This window comes from Phaethon aethereus (assembly GCF_964289735.1).
Source record: "Phaethon aethereus genome assembly, contig: HAP1_SCAFFOLD_380, whole genome shotgun sequence".
In the NCBI taxonomy this organism is placed as follows: domain Eukaryota; kingdom Metazoa; phylum Chordata; class Aves; order Phaethontiformes; family Phaethontidae; genus Phaethon; species Phaethon aethereus.
Window position 1 is genome coordinate 1 of NW_028114328.1, and position 18,142 is coordinate 18,142.

At 75.6% G+C, this 18,142-nt stretch overlaps 1 protein-coding gene across 1 annotated transcript in view; it reads left to right on the top strand.

Moving 5' to 3' along the window:
* Positions 1-8: 8 nt before the first annotated feature.
* The window catches only part of LOC309416092 (SCO-spondin-like), a gene marked incomplete at both ends in the record, with an annotated part of 31,303 nt that continues 13,169 nt past the window's right edge, over positions 9-18,142 (top strand). The window contains 46 exon segments of the mRNA XM_082015669.1: positions 9-148; positions 267-349; positions 459-629; positions 707-912; positions 1,143-1,245; positions 1,366-1,524; positions 1,641-1,726; positions 1,836-1,958; positions 2,033-2,195; positions 2,378-2,618; positions 2,843-2,981; positions 3,074-3,200; positions 3,275-3,447; positions 3,560-3,781; positions 3,863-4,028; positions 7,491-7,743; positions 8,121-8,301; positions 8,464-8,558; positions 8,638-8,894; positions 8,988-9,122; positions 9,209-9,411; positions 9,514-9,641; positions 9,744-9,853; positions 10,048-10,197; positions 10,643-10,736; positions 10,815-11,215; positions 11,324-11,554; positions 11,633-11,794; positions 11,927-12,190; positions 12,267-12,586; positions 12,666-12,891; positions 13,698-13,850; positions 13,925-14,065; positions 14,170-14,355; positions 14,440-14,590; positions 14,687-15,034; positions 15,085-15,185; positions 15,304-15,525; positions 15,622-15,719; positions 15,880-16,021; positions 16,099-16,284; positions 16,371-16,536; positions 16,623-16,692; positions 16,766-16,823; positions 17,057-17,293; positions 17,778-17,942. Of these exon segments, the coding sequence (XP_081871795.1) occupies positions 9-148; positions 267-349; positions 459-629; positions 707-912; positions 1,143-1,245; positions 1,366-1,524; positions 1,641-1,726; positions 1,836-1,958; positions 2,033-2,195; positions 2,378-2,618; positions 2,843-2,981; positions 3,074-3,200; positions 3,275-3,447; positions 3,560-3,781; positions 3,863-4,028; positions 7,491-7,743; positions 8,121-8,301; positions 8,464-8,558; positions 8,638-8,894; positions 8,988-9,122; positions 9,209-9,411; positions 9,514-9,641; positions 9,744-9,853; positions 10,048-10,197; positions 10,643-10,736; positions 10,815-11,215; positions 11,324-11,554; positions 11,633-11,794; positions 11,927-12,190; positions 12,267-12,586; positions 12,666-12,891; positions 13,698-13,850; positions 13,925-14,065; positions 14,170-14,355; positions 14,440-14,590; positions 14,687-15,034; positions 15,085-15,185; positions 15,304-15,525; positions 15,622-15,719; positions 15,880-16,021; positions 16,099-16,284; positions 16,371-16,536; positions 16,623-16,692; positions 16,766-16,823; positions 17,057-17,293; positions 17,778-17,942 (7,936 nt within the window).

Sequence of the window (18,142 nt, forward strand, 5' to 3'; positions counted from 1 at the left end):
CCGTGCCCTGCGCCAGCCTCTACCACTACAGCCTGGCGGGCTGGCGGATCGACCGTGACCGCATGCGCCAGGCCTACGGCGGGGAGCGCGGCGAGCCCCACCACGACGCCCAGCCCGGTGCCGGCACCCCCCTCTGCTACATCTACAGGTGAGCGTGGCAGCACGTGTGGCGCGCGGCGCGGGGCGACGCCGGGGCTGGGGGCAGGAGGGGGCACCCGTCCCGCGCCGCGCACCTCCCTGACGCCGGGGCTCCCCCCACCCCGCAGGCCCCCGGAGACGCGGCCGGTGGTGTGGAACCGCACGGTGCGCGCCTGCTGCCGGGGCTGGAGCGGGCCCCACTGCACCGAAGGTAGGGGCGGGCAGCGAGGCGCGGTGGCACCGCCGCGCCGTCCCCGCCTGCCGGCACCCAGCCCACGAGGTGCTCGCCGGCGGAGACGAGGCGCGTCCCTGTGCCGCAGGCGAAGGCTCGCTGGGGCGCTGCTATGGCGCGTGGCGGTGCCAGGATGCCGCCGGCAGCCGCAACCTCTCCGCCATGAGCCTGGCCGAGTGCTGCCGGCACCCCTGGGGGCACAGCTGGAGGAACGGCTCCGCCGCGCCCTGCCTGGCCTGCACGCGCCTGCCCCTCGCCGGTGGGTCCGGGAGGCCCGGGGGGGCCGAGGGGGTCCCGGGGGGACGTTTGCCGAGCGGCGTCGCCTCCCTGCCGCAGGAGAGGCGTCCCCGTGGCCATCGCCTGCCGCGTCGCTGCGGGGAGCGGCCGCCCGGCACCGCGGGCCCTCGGCCAGCTGCCTCGCCTGGGCCGGATCCCGCTACCGCACCTTCGACGGGACGCACTTCCGCTTCTCCGGCGAGTGCACCTACAGCCTGGCCGCCGGCGGCACCTGGGCCGTCTCCATCGCCGCCGGCAACCCCCGGGTACCGGCCTTCCCCGCGGTGGGCGCGTTGGTGGGGCGGGGAGGGGGACCCCGGCCGCGGTCTCTGACCCCCGCAGACGGTTGCTCTGGGGGCGGGGGGCCATCGGGCCGTCCCCACGGCGTGTCACGGCCCCACGGTGTGCGCCGGCGTGGCCGCGGCGCCCTGGGCGTCCGTGGCTGCTGGCGGCCGGAGGGATGCCGGTGGCCCCGGCTGACGCCGCGCTGCCGCAGGCGCTGCACATGACCTTCGGGCTGGAGACGGTGGCAGCCCGGGGCCGAAATGTCTCCGTGAACGGCGTGGCGGTGCCGGAGGGACAGCCGTACCTGCACGGCGGTGAGGGCGGCGGGGGAGGCGGGGCGCTCCCTTCCCTGCTGCCACCGGTCCCAGGGTGCTGGGTCCCCGGCCCGTCCCCACCCCTGCGCTGTGCCGAGCCGCCCGCTGCCGTGCCGGCAGGGATCAGCGTCACATGGCTGGGCGACTGGGTGGCCGTGGCGAGCGGGCTGGGCGTGCGGGTGACCTCGGACGGGCGCCGGGCGGTCACCGTGACGGTCGGCGCCGAGCTGCGGGGCAGCACGCGGGGGCTCTGCGGCCCCTACAACGACGACCCTGCCGGTAAGCGTGGCCTCACCGGCGATGCCTCGTGCCGGGGGAGACGCGGTGCGGGGGCGGCCGTGCCGGGGCCGAGTGCCGCGTCCCTCCGCCTGCCCCAGCCCCCCCTGTGCCCCCAGATGACTTCCTGCGGCCGGGGGGGGACGTGGCCGCCTTCGCCGCCAGCTTTGGCAATTCCTGGAAGATCCCGGACGCCAGCTCGGAGGTACCGGGGCGGAGCCGGGTACCGGTGGGGCTGGGGCTGCCAACCTCCGTGTCCAGCTGGGGGTCCCTGGGGGGCCACCCCGGCTCTGAGTGTGCCCCCCCGGGCTCAGCCCGCCTGCAGGGACGCGGCGGAGCTCGGCCCCGGCTGCGCGGCGGGCGACGCGGCGCTGCGGGCGGCCGAGGCCGTGTGTGGGAAGCTGCTGGCCGAGCCCTTCCGCCAGTGCCATGGCGAGGTGAGCGCGTGCCCGGCGCTGGGGGGTGCCGGGGGTGCCGGTCCCGCCGCCCTCACCCGCCGTCCCCGCGCCAGGTTGACCCCAGCGGCTTTTACGCGGCGTGCCTGGAGCTGCTGTGCCAGGAGGGCGACGCCGGGCCCCCGCCGCCCCCCGCCGTCTGCGACACCTTCGCCGCTTACGCGCGGGACTGCGCCCAGCACCGAACCTACATCGACTGGCGCCGGCCGGGCTTCTGTGGTAGGGAACCGGGGGGGCTCCGGCACCGAGCCCCTCGCCGCTGCTCCCCCGCCCGCCGCGGCGTCGGCGGCTCCCGCCGCGCTGCGCTTGTGCGTGCACCCCGGCTGCCGGCACCCCTCAGCCGGCGGTGCGCCTGCCGGTGCCGAGCCCGCCGGCGCTGAGCGTGGCGTCTCTCCCGGCAGAGCGGCACTGCGGCGCGGGGAAGCGGTTCTCGGACTGCGTCTCCTCCTGCCCCGCCAGCTGCGCGGCCGTGGCCGGCGCTGAGGAGGAGCCGTGCCGCGAGGATTGCGCCGGCGGCTGCGAGTGTGCGCCGGGGCTCTACCGGGACGGGGAGCTCTGCGTCCCCCCGAGCGCCTGCCCCTGCCACCACCGCCGCCAGCGCTACGCCCCGGGCCAGAGCATCCGCCAGAGCTGCAACCAGTGGTGAGCAGCGCCGGGGCGCCGGCGCCGGGTCCCGCGCCGCCGGGCTGGGGTCGCTGCGCCCACCCGGGAATAAACCCTACAGACGGGCACGACGGCCGCCACACCCCGGGTTTTTTGGAGGGGGGGGGGCAAGCCCCCCCGCTCCCGTGCCCGGCGCGGCGGGCGGCGCGGTGGCCGCGGCGTCGCCACGCCGCTGAGCCCAGTGTCCCCTCCTGTGCCCGCAGCACGTGCCAGGGCGGGCACTGGCTCTGCAGCCAGGACCGGTGCCCGGGGGAGTGCGCGGTGCTGGGGGGCCGCCACTACGTCACCTTCGACCGCCGGCGCTTCTCCTTCCTGGGCGCCTGCGCCTACACCCTGGTGCAGGTGAGGGCGGCCGCGGCGGCGGGGCCCTGCCCCGGGGGGCTCTGCCGCGGCCGCCCCGGCGCGGGGGGCTCAGCGGGGTCTCCGCCCCCCAGGACTTCGCGGAGGGGCGGCTGCTGATCACGGCCGAGCACGAGGCTTGCGACGGCCGCCGGCCCCTCGGCTGCCGCCGCTCCCTCTCCGTCAGCGCGCGCCGGACCTCCGCCCGCCTCCGCGGCACAGGTGGCCCACGGGGACCGTCCCCGCGCCCCGCCGGGGCGGCCGCGCCCTGACGTGCCCCCGCTCTCCCGGCGCAGGCGAGGTGACGGTGGACGGGCGGGAGGTGACGCTGCCCTTCGCCGGCGCCGAGCTGAGCGTCCGCCGGGCGTCCTCCTCCTTCCTGCTGCTCCAGACCTTCGGCGCCCACGTGCTCTGGGGGCTGGAGACCCCCGCCACGTACGTCACCCTCCAGCCCGCCTTCGCCGGCAAGGTGAGCGCCGGGCCCCGGCTGTGCCGCGCCCGCCGGCGGAGCCGCGCCGGGTGCCGGCGGGACGCGTCCCGGCGCCCGGGGGCCGGCGCTGAGGGACGTGCCGGCGCGGCAGGTGCGGGGGCTCTGCGGCACCTACAACTGGAACGGGCAGGACGACTTCACCACGCCGGCGGGCGACGTGGAGACCGGCGTCGCCGCCTTCGCCGACAAATACCGGGCGTCCGGCGACTGCCCCGCGCCCAGCCCCTTCCCGCTCGAGCCCTGCGGCGCCTTCGCCGGGCGGCGGGAGCGCGCCGAGGCCGCCTGCGCCGTCCTGCGCGGCCCTGCCTTCCAGGTGCCGCGCGGCCCCCGGCCCGGCCCGGCAGCGGGTGCCGAGCGCCGGCGCGGCGGCCCGACGCGCCCCTCCCGCCGCCAGGCCTGCCACCGGGTCGTGGAGCCGGAGCCCTTCCTGCAGCTCTGCCTGCGCGACGCCTGCGCCTGCCGCGGCGGGCAGCGCTGCCTGTGCCCCGCGCTGGCTGCCTACGCCCGGCGCTGCGCCCGGGAGGGCACCGCGCTCGCCTGGAGGAACCACAGCTTCTGCGGTGGGGGCGGGGGGCTGGGGGCAACTGGCATGGCATGGGATGGGATGGGATGGGGAGGACTGGGATGGAATGAACTGGGATGGGATGGATGGAATGGGACGGGATGAAATGGGATGGATGGGATGGAATGGGATGGGATGGGATGAACTGGGATGGGATGAACTGGTATGGATGGGATGGATTGGATGGGATGAACTGGGATGGGATGGATGGGATGAACTGGGATGGAGGGGGTGGAATGGGATGGGATGAACTGAGATGGGGTGGATGAGATGGGATGAACTGGGATGGGATGGGATGAACTGGGGTGGGGAGGACTGGGATAGGATGAACTGGGATGGGATGGGATGAACTGGGATGTATGGGATGGAATGGGATGGGGTGGGATGGGGAGGACTGGGGTGGGATGAAGTGGGATGGGTTGGATGGGTCGGGTTGGGATGGGATGGGATGAACTGGGGTGGGATGAAGTGGGATGGGATGGATGGGTCAGGTTGGGATGGGATGGGATGGATGGAATGGGATGGGGAGGACTGGGATGGAATGAACTGGGATGGGATGGATCGGATGGGATGGGGATGGGATGGGGATGGGATGGGATGAACTGGAATGGATGGGATGGAATGGGTTGGGGTGGAATGGCATGGGATGAACTGGGATGGAGAGGACTGGGATGGGATGAACTGAGATGGGATGAACTGGGATGGATGGGATGGAATGGGGTGGGATGGGATAAACTGCCATGGGGTGGGATGGGATGGATGGGATGGGATGGGATGGGATGGGATGAGATGGATGGGATGGGATGGAATGGGATGGGATGAACTGGGATGGATGGGATGGGATGGGATGGATGCGATGGGATGGATGGGATGGGATGGGATGGGGATGGGATGAACTGGTATGGATGGGATGGATTGGATGGGATGGGATGAACTGGGATGGGATGGATGGGATGAACAGGGATGGAGGGGGTGGAATGGCATGGGATGAAATGAGATGGGGTGTATGAGATGGGATGAACTGGGATGGGATGGGATGAACTGGGGTGGGGAGGACTGGGATAGGATGAACTGGGATGGGATGGGATGAACTGGGATGTATGGGATGGAATGGGATGGGGTGGGATGGGATGGGATGGGATGGGGAGGACTGGGGTGGGATGAAGTGGGAGAGGATGGATGGGTCGGGTTGGGATGGGATGGGATGGATGGAATGGGATGGGATGAACTGGGATGGATGGAAGGGAATGGGATGGGATGAACTGGGATGCGATGGGATGAACTGGGATGGATGGGGTGGAATGAGGTGGGGAGGACTGGAATGGGATGAAGTGGGATGGGATGGATGGGATGCGATGGGATGGGATGGGATGGTGGGACGGGATGGAATGGTATGGGATGAACTGGGATGGGGAGGACTGGGATGGGATGAACTGGGATGGGATGAACTGCCATGGGGTGGGATGGATGGAATGGGATGGGATGAACTGGGATGGGATAGGATGGAATGGGATGGGATGAACGGGGATGGATGGGATGGGATGGGATGGGATAGATGGGATGGGATGGATGGATGGGATGGGATGGACTGAGATGGGATGGGATAGGGAGGACGGATAGAATGAACTGGGATGGGATGGATGGAATGGGATGGGATGGATGGGATGGGATGGATGGATGGGATGGAATGGGATGGGATGAACTGGGATGGGATGGATGGGATGGGATGGATGGGACGGGATGAACTGGGATGGGATAGGATGGAATGGGATGGAATGGGATGGGTGGGATGGGGATGGGATGGATGGAATGGATGGGGTGGAATGGGATGGGATGAACTGGAATGGGATGGGATGGATTGGATGGGATCGGATGGATTGGATGGGATGGGGATGGATGGGATGGGGATGAACTGGTATGGGATGGGATGAACTGGAATGGATGGGATGGAATGGGTTGGGGTGGAATGGGATGGGATGAACTGGGATGGAGAGGACTGGGATGGGATGAACTGAGATGGGATGAACTGGGATGGATGGGATGGGATGGGATGAACTGCCATGGGGTGGGATGGGATGGGATGGGATGGGATGGATCGAATGGGATGGGATGAACTGGGATGGGATAGGATGGAATGGGATGGGATGAACGGGGATGGATGGGATGGGATGGGATGGGATGGGATAGATGGGATGGGATGGATGGATGGGATGGGATGGACTGAGATGGGATGGGATAGGGAGGACGGATAGAATGAACTGGGATGGGATGGATGGAATGGGATGGGATGGATGGGATGGGATGGATGGCACGGGATGGAATGGGATGGGATGAACTGAGATGGGATGAACTGGGATGGATGGGATGGAATGGGGTGGGATGGGATGAACTGCCATGGGGTGGGATGGGATGGATGGCACGGGATGGAATGGGATGGGATGAACTGAGATGGGATGAACTGGGATGGATGGGATGGAATGGGGTGGGATGGGATGAACTGCCATGGGGTGGGATGGGATGGGATGGGATAGGATGGGATGGATGGGATGGGATGGGATGGGATGGGATGGGATGGGATGGGATGGGATGAGATGGATGGGATGGGATGGAATGGGATGGGATGAACTGGGATGGGATAGGATGGGATGGGATGGGATGAACGGGGATGGATGGGATGGGATGGGATATTTGGGATGGGATGGGATAGGGAGGACGGATAGAATGAACTGGGATGGGATGGATGGAATGAACGGGGATGGATGGGATGGGATGGGATATTTGGGATGGGATGGGATAGGGAGGACGGATAGAATGAACTGGGATGGGATGGATGGAATGGGATGGGATGGATGGCACGGGATGGAATGGGATGGGATGAACTGGGATGGGATGGGATAGATGGGATGGGGATGGGGATGGGGATGGGATGGATGGGATGGGGATGAACTGGGATGAGGAGGACTGGGATGGGATGAAGTGGGATGGGGTGGACTGGAATGGGGTGGGATAAACTGGGATGTATGTAATGGGATGGGGTGGGATGGATGGGTTGGGATGGGATGAACTGGGATGGATGGAAGGGAATGGGATGGGATGAACTGGGATGCGATGGGATGAACTGGGATGGATGGGGTGGAATGAGGTGGGGAGGACTGGAATGGGATGAAGTGGGATGGGATGGATGGGATGCGATGGGATGGGATGGGATGGTTGGGACGGGATGGAATGGTATGGGACGAACTGGGATGGGGAGGACTGGGATGGGATGAACTGGGATGGGATGGGATGAACTGGGATGGATGGGATGCAATGGGGTAGGATGGGATGGGATGGATGGGTGGGGATGGGGATTCTGGCACCACGTCAGGTGCCCTCGGGCAGGGCCAGGGGCCGGCCGCGCCGGCCGCGGGGGCAGGGCGAGATGCCGCCATCGGTGACGTGCCCGCGTCCGTCCCCGCAGACGTGCCGTGCGCCGGGGGGCAGCTGTACCTGGAGTGCGGCCGCCCCTGCGGCCAGACCTGCGCCGACCTGCGCCTGGACGGCGCCGGCTCCTGCCGCGAGCTGGACGGGCTCTGCGTCCCCGGCTGCAACTGCCCCGCCGGGCTGGTGCTGGCCGAGGGCGGCCAGTGCGTCCCGCCGGGCGCCTGCCCGTGCCGCCACGGCGCCGAGCTCTACCCTCCCGGCGGCCGGATCCGCCGGGGCTGCAACGCCTGGTGCGTGGCCCGGCCGGTGCCCGGGGCGGCGGCGGGGGCCGGGCCGCGGGGGGCCGGGCGGGGCGAGGGACGCCGAGCCGGCGACCACAAGACGTGGCGGTGGCGGGCGACGTGTGATGAAACCCCCCTACGGCCCGTTGGGGACGGCACCGCGGGATAGGCGGCTTTCATCGAACGTCCCTGCCGCGGGGCGCCGGCGCCGCCGACGGAGAGCCCGGTCCCGGCCCCCCGGCGCGGCTGGCGGGGGTCCCAGCCCCGGGCGGCGGCGTGGAGCCCCGAGGAGCCCGGGGCAGCTCTGCCGGGGAGGGGGCTTCGCCGGGGCCGGCTGGCCGGGGGGGCGGCTGGGGGGCCGCCCTCACCATGTCCCCTCCCCGCAGCGTCTGCGCCGGCGGGTCCTGGCGCTGCGCCGAAGCCCCCTGCCCCGCGGCCGCCCTCTGCCCCGGGGGGCTGGTTCACGCCCCGGGGTCCTGCCTGCGCCGCTGCGACAGCGCCGAGCCCAACGGCACCTGCGCCGGCATCGCCGACGGCTGCGTCTGCCCCCCCGGCACCCTCTTCCTGGTGGGTGGCCCCTCTCCAGGCGGGGGGTCCCCGGGGGGCTGGGGCGCCAGGGGACGCGGGGCGTCAGGGATGGGGGCGGTGGGGACGGCAAGGCGCCCGGGGGGGTCCCGGCCCTTCTGCCGGCGCCCGCCCAGAGCCTCACCGGGGGTCTCGCGCCGGCAGGACGGGCGCTGCGTGTCCCCGGAGCAGTGTCCCTGCCACCACGGCGGGCGGCTGTACCGGCCCAACGACACCATCGTCCGGGACTGCAACACCTGGTGAGACCCCCCTCCCCGCCCCTGGACCCCCAGCCCGGGGTGCCACGGCTGCGCCGGTGCTCAGCTCCGTCCCCCGCAGCGTGTGCCGGCAGCAGCGCTGGCACTGCGGCCGGGAGGAATGTGCCGGGACCTGCGTGGCCACGGGGGACCCCCACTACGTCACCTTCGACGGGCGAGCCTTCTCCTTCCCGGGGGACTGCGAGTACCTGCTGGCGCGCGAGACCGCCGGCCTCTTCGCCGTCACCGCCGAGAACGTCCCCTGCGGCACCGGCGGCGTCACCTGCACCAAGTCGGTGGTGGTGGTGATGGGCAACACCGTGGTGCACATGCTGCGGGGTGAGGGGACGCGGGGGCGTGGGGACGGGTCCCCCCCGGGGACGGGGACGTGCCGGGGGTTGCCGCCCGTGGCAGCCCGCCCTGTGCCGGCAGGGAGGGACGTGACGGTGAACGGCGTCTCGGTGCGACCCCCCAAAGTCTACAGCGGGACGGGGCTGACGCTGGAGCGCGCCGGCCTCTTCCTCCTCCTCCTCTCCCGCCTGGGGCTGGCGGTGCTCTGGGACGGAGGTGAGACCCGCCGCGGGGGGCCGGGGGGGGCCCCGGGCCGGCCGTGCCATCGGGGGCCGCCGGTGCCGAGCGCCGTGCCGCCCCAGGCACGCGGGTGTACGTCCGGCTGGAGCCGCAGCACCGGGGCCGCGTGGCCGGGCTCTGCGGGAACTTCGACGGCGACGCCGAGAACGATTTCGCCAGCCGGCAAGGGGTGCTGGAGCCCACCGCCGACCTCTTCGGCAACTCCTGGCGCCTCAGCCTGCTCTGCCCCGAGGTCGACAGCGCCGATGCGCGGCACCCCTGCGCCGTACGCACGGGGACGGGGGGTGGGAACCGGGACGGGGCGGGGGGCGGCCCCGGCGCCCGGCTGGCCGAGGGACGGCGTCTGACGGCGGCACCGGCCCCCCAGGAGAGCCCCCACCGGGCCACATGGGCCCGCAGCCGCTGCGGCGTCCTCCGGCAGCGGCTCTTCGCGCCGTGCCACGACGTGGTGCCGTGCCAGCGCTTCTACGACTGGTGCGTCTTCGACGCCTGCGGGTGAGTGCCGGCGCCGGCGGCGGGTCCCCGGGCCGGGGAGGGGGGTCCTGCCGCCCCCGTCCCACCCAACCCGTCGCCCACCGCGCCGCGCTCTGCCGGCAGCTGCGACGCCGGGGGCGACTGCGAGTGCCTGTGCACGGCCATCGCCGCCTACGCCGAGGAGTGCGGCCGGCGCGGCGTCCACGTCCGCTGGAGGAGCCAGGAGCTGTGCCGTGAGTCGCCGGGGGCCGGGCCGGGCCCCCCACGGGCTCTGCCGGGGGTCGGGTTCGGTCCCGTGGCGGATCCGGACGGGTTATGGGGCGGGGGGGTGGGCAGGAGCCCCCCCGTGGGGCCGTGGGGAGGCAGCGGGGCCGGGCGGCCGTGGGGCGGGGGGGGGTCCCGGCCCCGCCTGACCCCCCGTCCCCAGCCCTGCAGTGCGAGCGGGGGCAGGAGTACAGCGCCTGCGGCCCCCCCTGCCCCCCCACCTGCCGCGGCCTCGGCCGGGAGCCCCCCGAGCGCTGCCGGGCCCTGCCCTGCCTGGAGGGCTGCTTCTGCCCCCCGGGGCGGCTGCTGCACGGTGCGGCTGCCACGGCGTGGGGCTGCGTGGGGCTGCGTGGGGCTGGCATCGGGCTGGAGTGGGGCTGACGTGGGGCTGGCGTGGGGCTGGCGTGGGGTGGGCGTGGGGCGGGCGTGGGGCCGGTGTGGGGCTGACGTGGGGCTGGTGTGGGGCTGGAGTGGGGCCGGTGTGGGGCTGGTGTGGGGCTGGTGTGGGGCTGGTGTGGGGCTGGTGTGGGGCTGGCGTGGGGCCGGTGTGGGGCTGGAGTGGGGCTGGTGTGGGGCTGACGTGGGGCTGGCGTGGGGCTGGCGTGGGGCTGGTGTGGGGCTGATGTGGGGCTGATGTGGGACTGGCGTGGGGCTGGCGTGGGGTGGGCATGGGGCAGGTGTGGGGCCGGAGTGGGGCGTGTGTGGGGCGGGCGTGGGGCAGGCGCGGGGCTGACGCCCGCTCCGCTCCCCGCTGGCAGATGGCGGCTGCGTGGAGCCGGCCGCGTGCCCGTGTTTCTGGGACGGCTTCGCCTTCCCGGCCGGCGCCGCGGTGCAGCAGGGCTGCAAGAACTGGTGAGTCCCCGCCCGGCGCCGCACCGGGCCGGCGCACCCGTGCGGCGCCCGGCGTCCGAGCCCTCGCCCTCCCCGCAGCACGTGCGCGGCGGGTCGCTGGCGTTGCCCGTCCTCGCCGGAGCCCTGCCCGTCCTCGCCGCGCTGCGCCGAGTGGGAGTTCGCCTGCCGCGCCGACGGGCGCTGCGTGCCGGGCGCCTGGGTCTGCGACAACGAGGAAGACTGCGGCGACGGCTCGGACGAGGTCTGCGCCCCGCGCTGCGCCCCGCACCAGCACCGCTGCGCCGGCGGGCGCTGCCTGGCCTGGGGCGCCCGCTGCGACGGCGTGCCCGACTGCCCCGACGGCTCCGACGAGGACGGCTGCCCGCCCCCCGCCTGCGCCCCCCCCGAGTTTGGCTGCGCCAGCGGCCGCTGCCTCCCCCCGGAGCGCGTATGCGACGGGGAGCTGGACTGCGGCTTCGCCGACGACTCGGACGAGGCAGGCGAGTGGCGCCGCGCCCGGGGGCCCCGGGGGGCGGGGGGCCTCGCGGGGGTGCCGGGTCCTGGGGCGGCGGCGCGCGGGCGCGGGCCCCTGACCGCTGCCGCCGCAGGCTGCAGCCCGAGCTGCGGGGCGGGCGAGTTCCGCTGCGCGGTGGGCCGGTGCGTGCCGTACCCTCACCGCTGCGACGGCCGCGACGACTGCGGTGACTTCAGCGACGAGCGCGGCTGCGTCTGCCCCCCCGGCCACTTCCAGTGCCCCGACGCGCGCTGCCTGCCCCCGGCCGCCATCTGCGACGGCCGCCGCGACTGCGCCAACGGCACCGACGAGGCTTTCTGCCCAGGTGAGGGGCCGTGGGGCCCAGCCCCCCGGGGGACGCCCCGCCTGCGGCGGCGCCCCACGGGACCCTCCCCCTCCCCAGAGCGGGTGAGCTGCCCCCCCGGGCGGCTCCCCTGCCCCGACGGCTCCTGCGTTGGCGAGGCCACGGTCTGCGACGGCGTCCGCGACTGCCGGGACGGCTGGGACGAGAGCCCGGCGGGCTGCGCGGCGGCACTGCCCCCCGCGCCCGCCAACGCCTCGGCAGGTGAGGGGCGGCAGCGCCGCGGGGCAGCCGGACCCCCCGCACCGTGCTCTGCGCCAGGGCGGCACCCGGCGAGGATGGCGGTGCGACGGGGACCGCCGGGCCCGACGCCTCACGGTGACCCACCGCCCACAGAGCTGACGTGCGGCCCCTACGCCTTCGCCTGCGGGAGCGGGGAGTGCGTGCCGCGGGGCTGGCTCTGCGACGGCGAGGCCGACTGCCACGACGGCGGTGACGAGCTGGGCTGCGCCGGCGGCTGCGAGCCCGGCCACTTCCCCTGTGGCCACGGCACCGACTGCGTCCCCTACGACCACCTCTGCGACGGCGTCCCCCACTGCCGCGACCGCTCCGACGAGAGCGCTGACCGCTGCGGTGAGTCGCGGCGGGGGTCCCCGCCGTGTCCCCCTCCCTGCTGGCGGCTGGCACGGCGAGATGCTCCCCCCGTGGCGTCGCGCCCGATGGTGCCCCGGCGCAGGCTCTACCGCCATCCCGTCGTGCCCGGGACACTTCGCCTGCGACGACGGCGTGTGCCTCAACGCGTCGAGGGTCTGCGACGGCGCCGCCGACTGTGCCCGGGGCGAGGACGAGCTGGCCTGTGGTGAGGGGCTGCGGGGGGCGGCGGGGGGCTGCGGCCGGGCGGTGCCGGGGGGGTCGCGGCTGGAGGCAGCCACCTCGCCGCGGCCACCCCGTGTCGCCGCCGCAGAGAGCCGCGTCCCTGCCGGCGGGAGCAACCGGACGGGGGGTCCCTGCGCCGAATACGCCTGCGGGGAGGGCGAGTGCGTCGCCTTCCAGCAGGTACGGGGGGCACGGGGGACCCCCGCCGCTCCCGGCGCCGCCGCGGGGTCCCCGGCTCAGCATGGCCGCGGCGCCGCAGGTGTGCGACGGGGTGCCGGACTGCGGGGCCGCGGGGCGGCCGCCCCGGGACGAGCGGGACTGCGGGGTCTGGGGGCCCTGGGGGCCCTGGGGCGCCTGCACCCGCTCCTGCGGCCCCGGCCTGCAGCGGCGCGCGCGGGGCTGCCGCCAGCACCGGCCCGGCGTGCTGCACCGGTGCCGCGGCCAGGCCGCGCAGGAGCGGCAGTGCTTCAGCCTGGCCTGTCCCGGTGAGCGCGGCGGGGGCCGGGGGGGCTCGGGGGGGTGCCGGGGGGTGGGGGTGCCCGGGGGGTTCCGTGGCCGGGGCTGCTGGGGCAGGAGCGGGTCCCCCCCGGGCAGGGCCGGGCCCCGGGGTGCCGGGGGTGCGCGGGCAGGGCGGGCAGGGCGGTGCGGGCAGGGCAGGGCGGGGCGGTGCAGGCAGGGCAGGGCGGGCAGGGCGGGGCGGGGCGGTGCGGGCAGGGCAGGGCGGGGCGGGGCGGGCAGGGCAGGGCGGGGCGGTGCGGGCAGGGCAGGGCGGTGTGGGCAGGGCGGGGCGGGCAGGGCGGGGCAGTGCGGGCAGGGCAGGGCGGGGCAGGCAGGGCGGTGCGGACAGGGCAGGGCGGGGCGGTGCAGGCAGGGCAGGGCGGGGCGGTGCGGGCAGGGCAGGGCGGGCAGGGCGGGGCGGGCAGGGCGGTGTGGGCAGGGCGGGGCGGGCAGGGTGGGGCAGTGCGGGCAGGGCAGGGCGGGGCGGTGCGGGCAGGGCAGGGCGGTGCAGGCAGGGCAGGGCGGGCGGGGCGGGGCGGGCAGGGCGGGGCGGTGCAGGCAGGGCAGGGCGGTGTGGGCAGGGCGGGGCGGGCAGGGCGGGGCAGTGCGGGCAGGGCGGTGCGGGCAGGGCAGGGCGGGGCGGTGCGGGCAGGGCAGGGCGGTGCAGGCAGGGCAGGGCGGGCAGGGCGGTGCGGGGCGGTGCGGGCAGGGCAGGGCGGGGCGGGCAGGGCGGGGCGGGCAGGGCAGGGCGGTGCAGGCAGGGCTGCCCTCACGCCGCTCCCTCCGCCCGCAGTGGACGGCGCGTGGGCCGCGTGGGCTCCGTGGTCCAACTGCACGCGCGGCTGCGGGGGGGTGCGGCTGCGGCGGCGGGGCTGCCGGCCCCCCCGCAACGGCGGCCGCCCCTGCGCCGAGCTGCCCGCCGCGGGGCCCGCCGCCCTGGAGATGGGTGGGTGCCGGGGGGGCTCCGGGGGGGGGGGCTCGGGGGGGCTCGGGGGGGCTGACCCCGCTCTCCCGGCCCAGGCGCCTGCGAGCCGGGGGGCTGCGCCAACGCCTCCGCCTGCCCCCCCGGGCTGCGGCCCCGGGCCTGTGCCCCCTGCCCCGCGTCCTGCGCCGACCTCGCCGCCGGCGCCGCGTGCCCGCCGGCCGGGCCCTGCGGCCCAGGTGAGGCGAGGGGGGGTCGGGGGGGCTGCGGAGCCCCCGGCGGAGCCCCCGCCGCGGGGTGGGCGAGGGGCCGGCCGCGACGCGCCCGCCCGGCCGCCCGGCAGGGTGCTGGTGCGCGGCGGGGCTGGTGCTGGACGCCGGCGGCGGCCGGTGCGTGCGGCCGCGGGAGTGCCCCTGCCAGGCCGGGGGGCTGCGGTACCGGCCGGGGCAGCCGGTGAAGCTGAACTGCCGCCTCTGCACCTGCCTGGACGGGCAACTGCGGCGCTGCCGCCAAAACCCTGACTGCACCGGTAGGTCCCGGCACGCGGCGGCACCGCGACGACGGGGAGCCGGCGGCGGGACCCCCGCTGACCCGGTGCCCCCCGTGCCGGCAGTGCACTGCGGCTGGTCGGCGTGGTCGCCGTGGGGCGAGTGCCCGGGGCCCTGCGGCACCCAGAGCGTCCAGTGGTCCTTCCGCAGCCCCACCAACCCCAGCCGGCGCGGCGGTGGCCGGCACTGCCGCGGCATCTACCGCAAGGCCCGCAGGTGAGGCGGCGGGCGCGGGGGGTGGCCGGGGGGTGGCCGGCGGGCCGGCGGGCCGGCGGGTGGGTGGGCTCCCCGCCAACCTCCCTTCTCCCGCAGGTGCCAGACGGCACCGTGCCGGCAGTGCCAGCACCAGGGCCGGCGGCGCGCCCCAGGGGAGCGCTGGCGCGCGGGGCCCTGCCATGTCTGCCAGTGCCTGCCCAGCCTGGCCGTCCGGTGCTCACCGTACTGCGCCCAGCGCGACGCCGGCTGCCCCCAGGTGAGGGCTGGGGGTGCTGGGGCGTCCCTCGGGGGGGCACGGCGGGTGACGGTGACGGTGACCCCCCGCAGGGCCAGGTGCTGGTGGAGGGCCGCGGGGACTCCTGCTGCTACTGCGTGCCGGCGGGTGAGTCGAGGGGAGTGGGTGCCGCGGCGGGGATCCCGTCCCCATGGTGCGGGGGCCGCCCGGCACCCGGCGGCAGCTCCACGGTGTCTGTCCCCGCTGCAGGTGACAACAGGACGGCCGCCCCCCCCGTGCTGACAACGGAGCCCCCCTCCGCCGCGCCGGCAGAGCCCCCCGGCAGCCCCCTCCTCACCTTCCCGCTGCCTCCCCTCGGCGGTAAGCCAGACCCCCTCACCGCGGGGCCGCCGGCCGCGGGCAGGGTGCAGGCAGCCGGCACCCGGGGGCCGCATCCCGCCCCCGGCCGCCCCCGACCCCGCGCCCTCCGCCCCGGCAGATCCCTGCTACCGCCCGCTGGGCATCGCCGCGCTGCCGGACAGCAGCTTCGCCGCCTCCTCGGAGCAGGCCGGGACCCCTGCCCACGCCGCCCGCCTGCGCGGCGGCGGCGACCCCGGGCGGGAGCTGCGGGGCTGGGCCCCCCCGGACGACGCCTACGCGGCGCTGCTCTCCGACCCCCCCTTCCTGCAGCTGGACCTGCTGGAGCCCACCAACGTCACCGGTGGGTGCCCGTCCGCCGGGCGCCGGCGCGCCCGGGCCGGCAGGCGCTGCTGGCAGCGGCGGCGCCGCCGACACGTGCCGCGCTGTCTCCTGGCAGGGGTGGTGGTGCAGGGAGCCGGCTCCTCCGACGCCTTCGTCACCGCCTTCCTCCTGCAGTTCAGCGCCGACGGCGCCCGCTGGCACCGCTACCGCGAGGTCACCGCCGGCGGCCCGCCCAGGGCCAAGGTGCCGCCTGTGCCGGGGCGCGACCGCGGGCGGCCGTCGGGGGGTGGCACGTGGAGCTGTGGGTGCTCGTGCAGCGGTGTGCGCACCCCCCTGCCCGTCCCTGCCCGCACAGCCCTGCCTGTCCCCCCAGCTCTTCCAGGGGAACTGGGACGCCGGCACGCCGGCGGTGCGGCTGCTGGGCCGCATGGTGCAGGCGCGGCACGTCCGCATCCTCCCCCGGGACTTCCACAACCGCATCGTCCTGCGCGCCGAGCTGCTGGGCTGCCCCCCAGGTACGGGGGCCGGGGGGGCACCCCTCCTGCCCCCCGTGGGAGCCCTTCTCCCGCCCACCTCTGCCCCCTCCCCAAAGTGCCCCCTGCCCGCCTCGGGGCCGTGACGGCGCCGGTGACGCCGCCGCCGGTGACGCCGAGCCGGCACCCCTGCGGCGTGGGGGAGTTCCGGTGCGGGAACGGGGGCTGCGTCCCCGGGGGCCCCCACGGCGCCCTGTGTGACGGCGTCGATGACTGCGGGGACCTCTCGGACGAGCTGCCCTGCGGTGAGCGCGGTCGGGGGCCCGGCGCCGCGGGGGGCCCGGCGCCGCGGGGTGCCACCCTTGACGATGCCGCCGCCCGCCCCACGCAGGGCTGGCCCCCCCGGTGACCCCCCCGGCACCCGGGCTGTGCCCCCCGTCCGGCTTCGCGTGCTCGGGCCCCCGCGGCTGCCTGCCGGCATCCCAGAGGTGCGACGGCGTCGCCGACTGCCCCGACGGCACCGATGAGGCCGGCTGCGAGACCCCCGGCAGCGCCAGGTACCGGTGCAGGGAGGGTGGGGGTCCCGTGGGAGCCGGGGGGTCGGGGTGGGTGACCCCCTGACCGCCAGCTCTGCTTCGTTCAGCCCCGTGGCCGCCGCGGCAGCCGGCATCCTGGTGCCGACCACCCAGCCGCCGTCGGTGCCCCCGGCCGCGGTGAGCCCCGGGGGGCTGGGGGGCGGGGGGGCGCGGGGGGGTGGCGGTGGGTGACGCTTTCGTCCCGGTGCAGGTGGCCCCGGGGACGGGCGACCGGCTGCCCCCCGAAGGCACCGAGCCCCCCCCCCCAGGTACCCGCCGTGGGGCAGAGAGGGGGGCGGCAGGACCCAGGGGGCAGACGGGGGGGCTGCGGGGCTGGGGGGGGGCTCTGGTCTGCGGGACCCCCCCAGCTGCGCCCACCCGGTGCCGCCCACCCCCGCACGCAGGGGGCTGCCGGGGGCTCTCCTGCCCCCCCACCCCAGCCGGGTCCTGCCCCACACAGGGCAACCGGGGGCCGAGCCCCCCCTCCGGCCCCCCCCCACAGCCCACGGCCCCCTCCGAGCCCGAGCCACCAGCCCCACGGCGCCGGGGGGCACGGCGCCAGCGCCGGCCGGCCTGGGGGGCTCTGGGCAGCTGGGCCCCACGACCCCCCCCGGCCCCCTGCCAGTGGGGAGCGGCCCCCCCGGGGGGCTGCCCTCTGCCGGGCCCCCGCCGGTGCCCCCCGGGGTGACGGCACTGCCCGCCCCGGCGCTGACGGGGGTCCCTCCCCCGAGCACCCCAGGTGAGGCGGATGCCGGGGCCCCCCGGCCGACGTGGGGCCGGGGGGGGGCTGTGGGGCTGGGTGCAGTGGGTTTAGGGGTGCCGTGGGGCCGGGGGAGGGGCTGTGGGGCTGGGTGCCGTGGGGCTGGGGGAGGGGCTGTGGGGCTGGGTGCCATTGGTTTAGGGGTGCCGTGGGGCCGGGGGGAGGGCTGTGGGGCTGGGTGCCATTGGTTTAGGGGTGCCATGGGGCTGGGGGAGGGGCTGTGGGGCTGGGTGCCATTGGTTTAGGGGTGCCGTGGGGCCGGGGGGAGGGCTGTGGGGCTGGGTGCCATTGGTTTAGGGGTGCCGTGGGGCTGGGGGAGGGGCTGTGGGGCTGGGTGCCGTGGGTTTAGGGGTGCCGTGGGGCCGAGGGCGGGGGCCAGGCGGGACCGAGGGCGGGGGCCGGGCCCCCCGGAACGTGGGGGCCCCTGCGGGGCAGCCCTGACCCCCGCCTCGCCCCCCCACAGCCGACTGCGTGCTGGCGCCGTGGGGCGGCTGGGGGCCCTGCAGCCGCTCCTGCGGGCTGGGGGTCACGCTGCGGCGGCGGGCGCCGCTGCGGGGGGCCCTGCCCGGGGGGGGCTGCGCCCGCCCCCGCCTCGACACCCGCGCCTGCTTCCTCCGCGCCTGCCCAGGTACCGCCGGGGGGCCGGGACCCCCAACACGGGCCGGGACCTCCCCCACCCCACGCCGGCTGGGGGGTCCCCGGCGGCGGGGGGGGGGCTCAGGGTGCCCGAGCCCACGGGGGGGTGTTAGGGGGCCCTGCGGGCGAGCCGTGGGGCGGCGGGGCCGGGGGGGGGGGCAGGGTGTGCCCGCGCCCCCCCTGCCCCCTGCC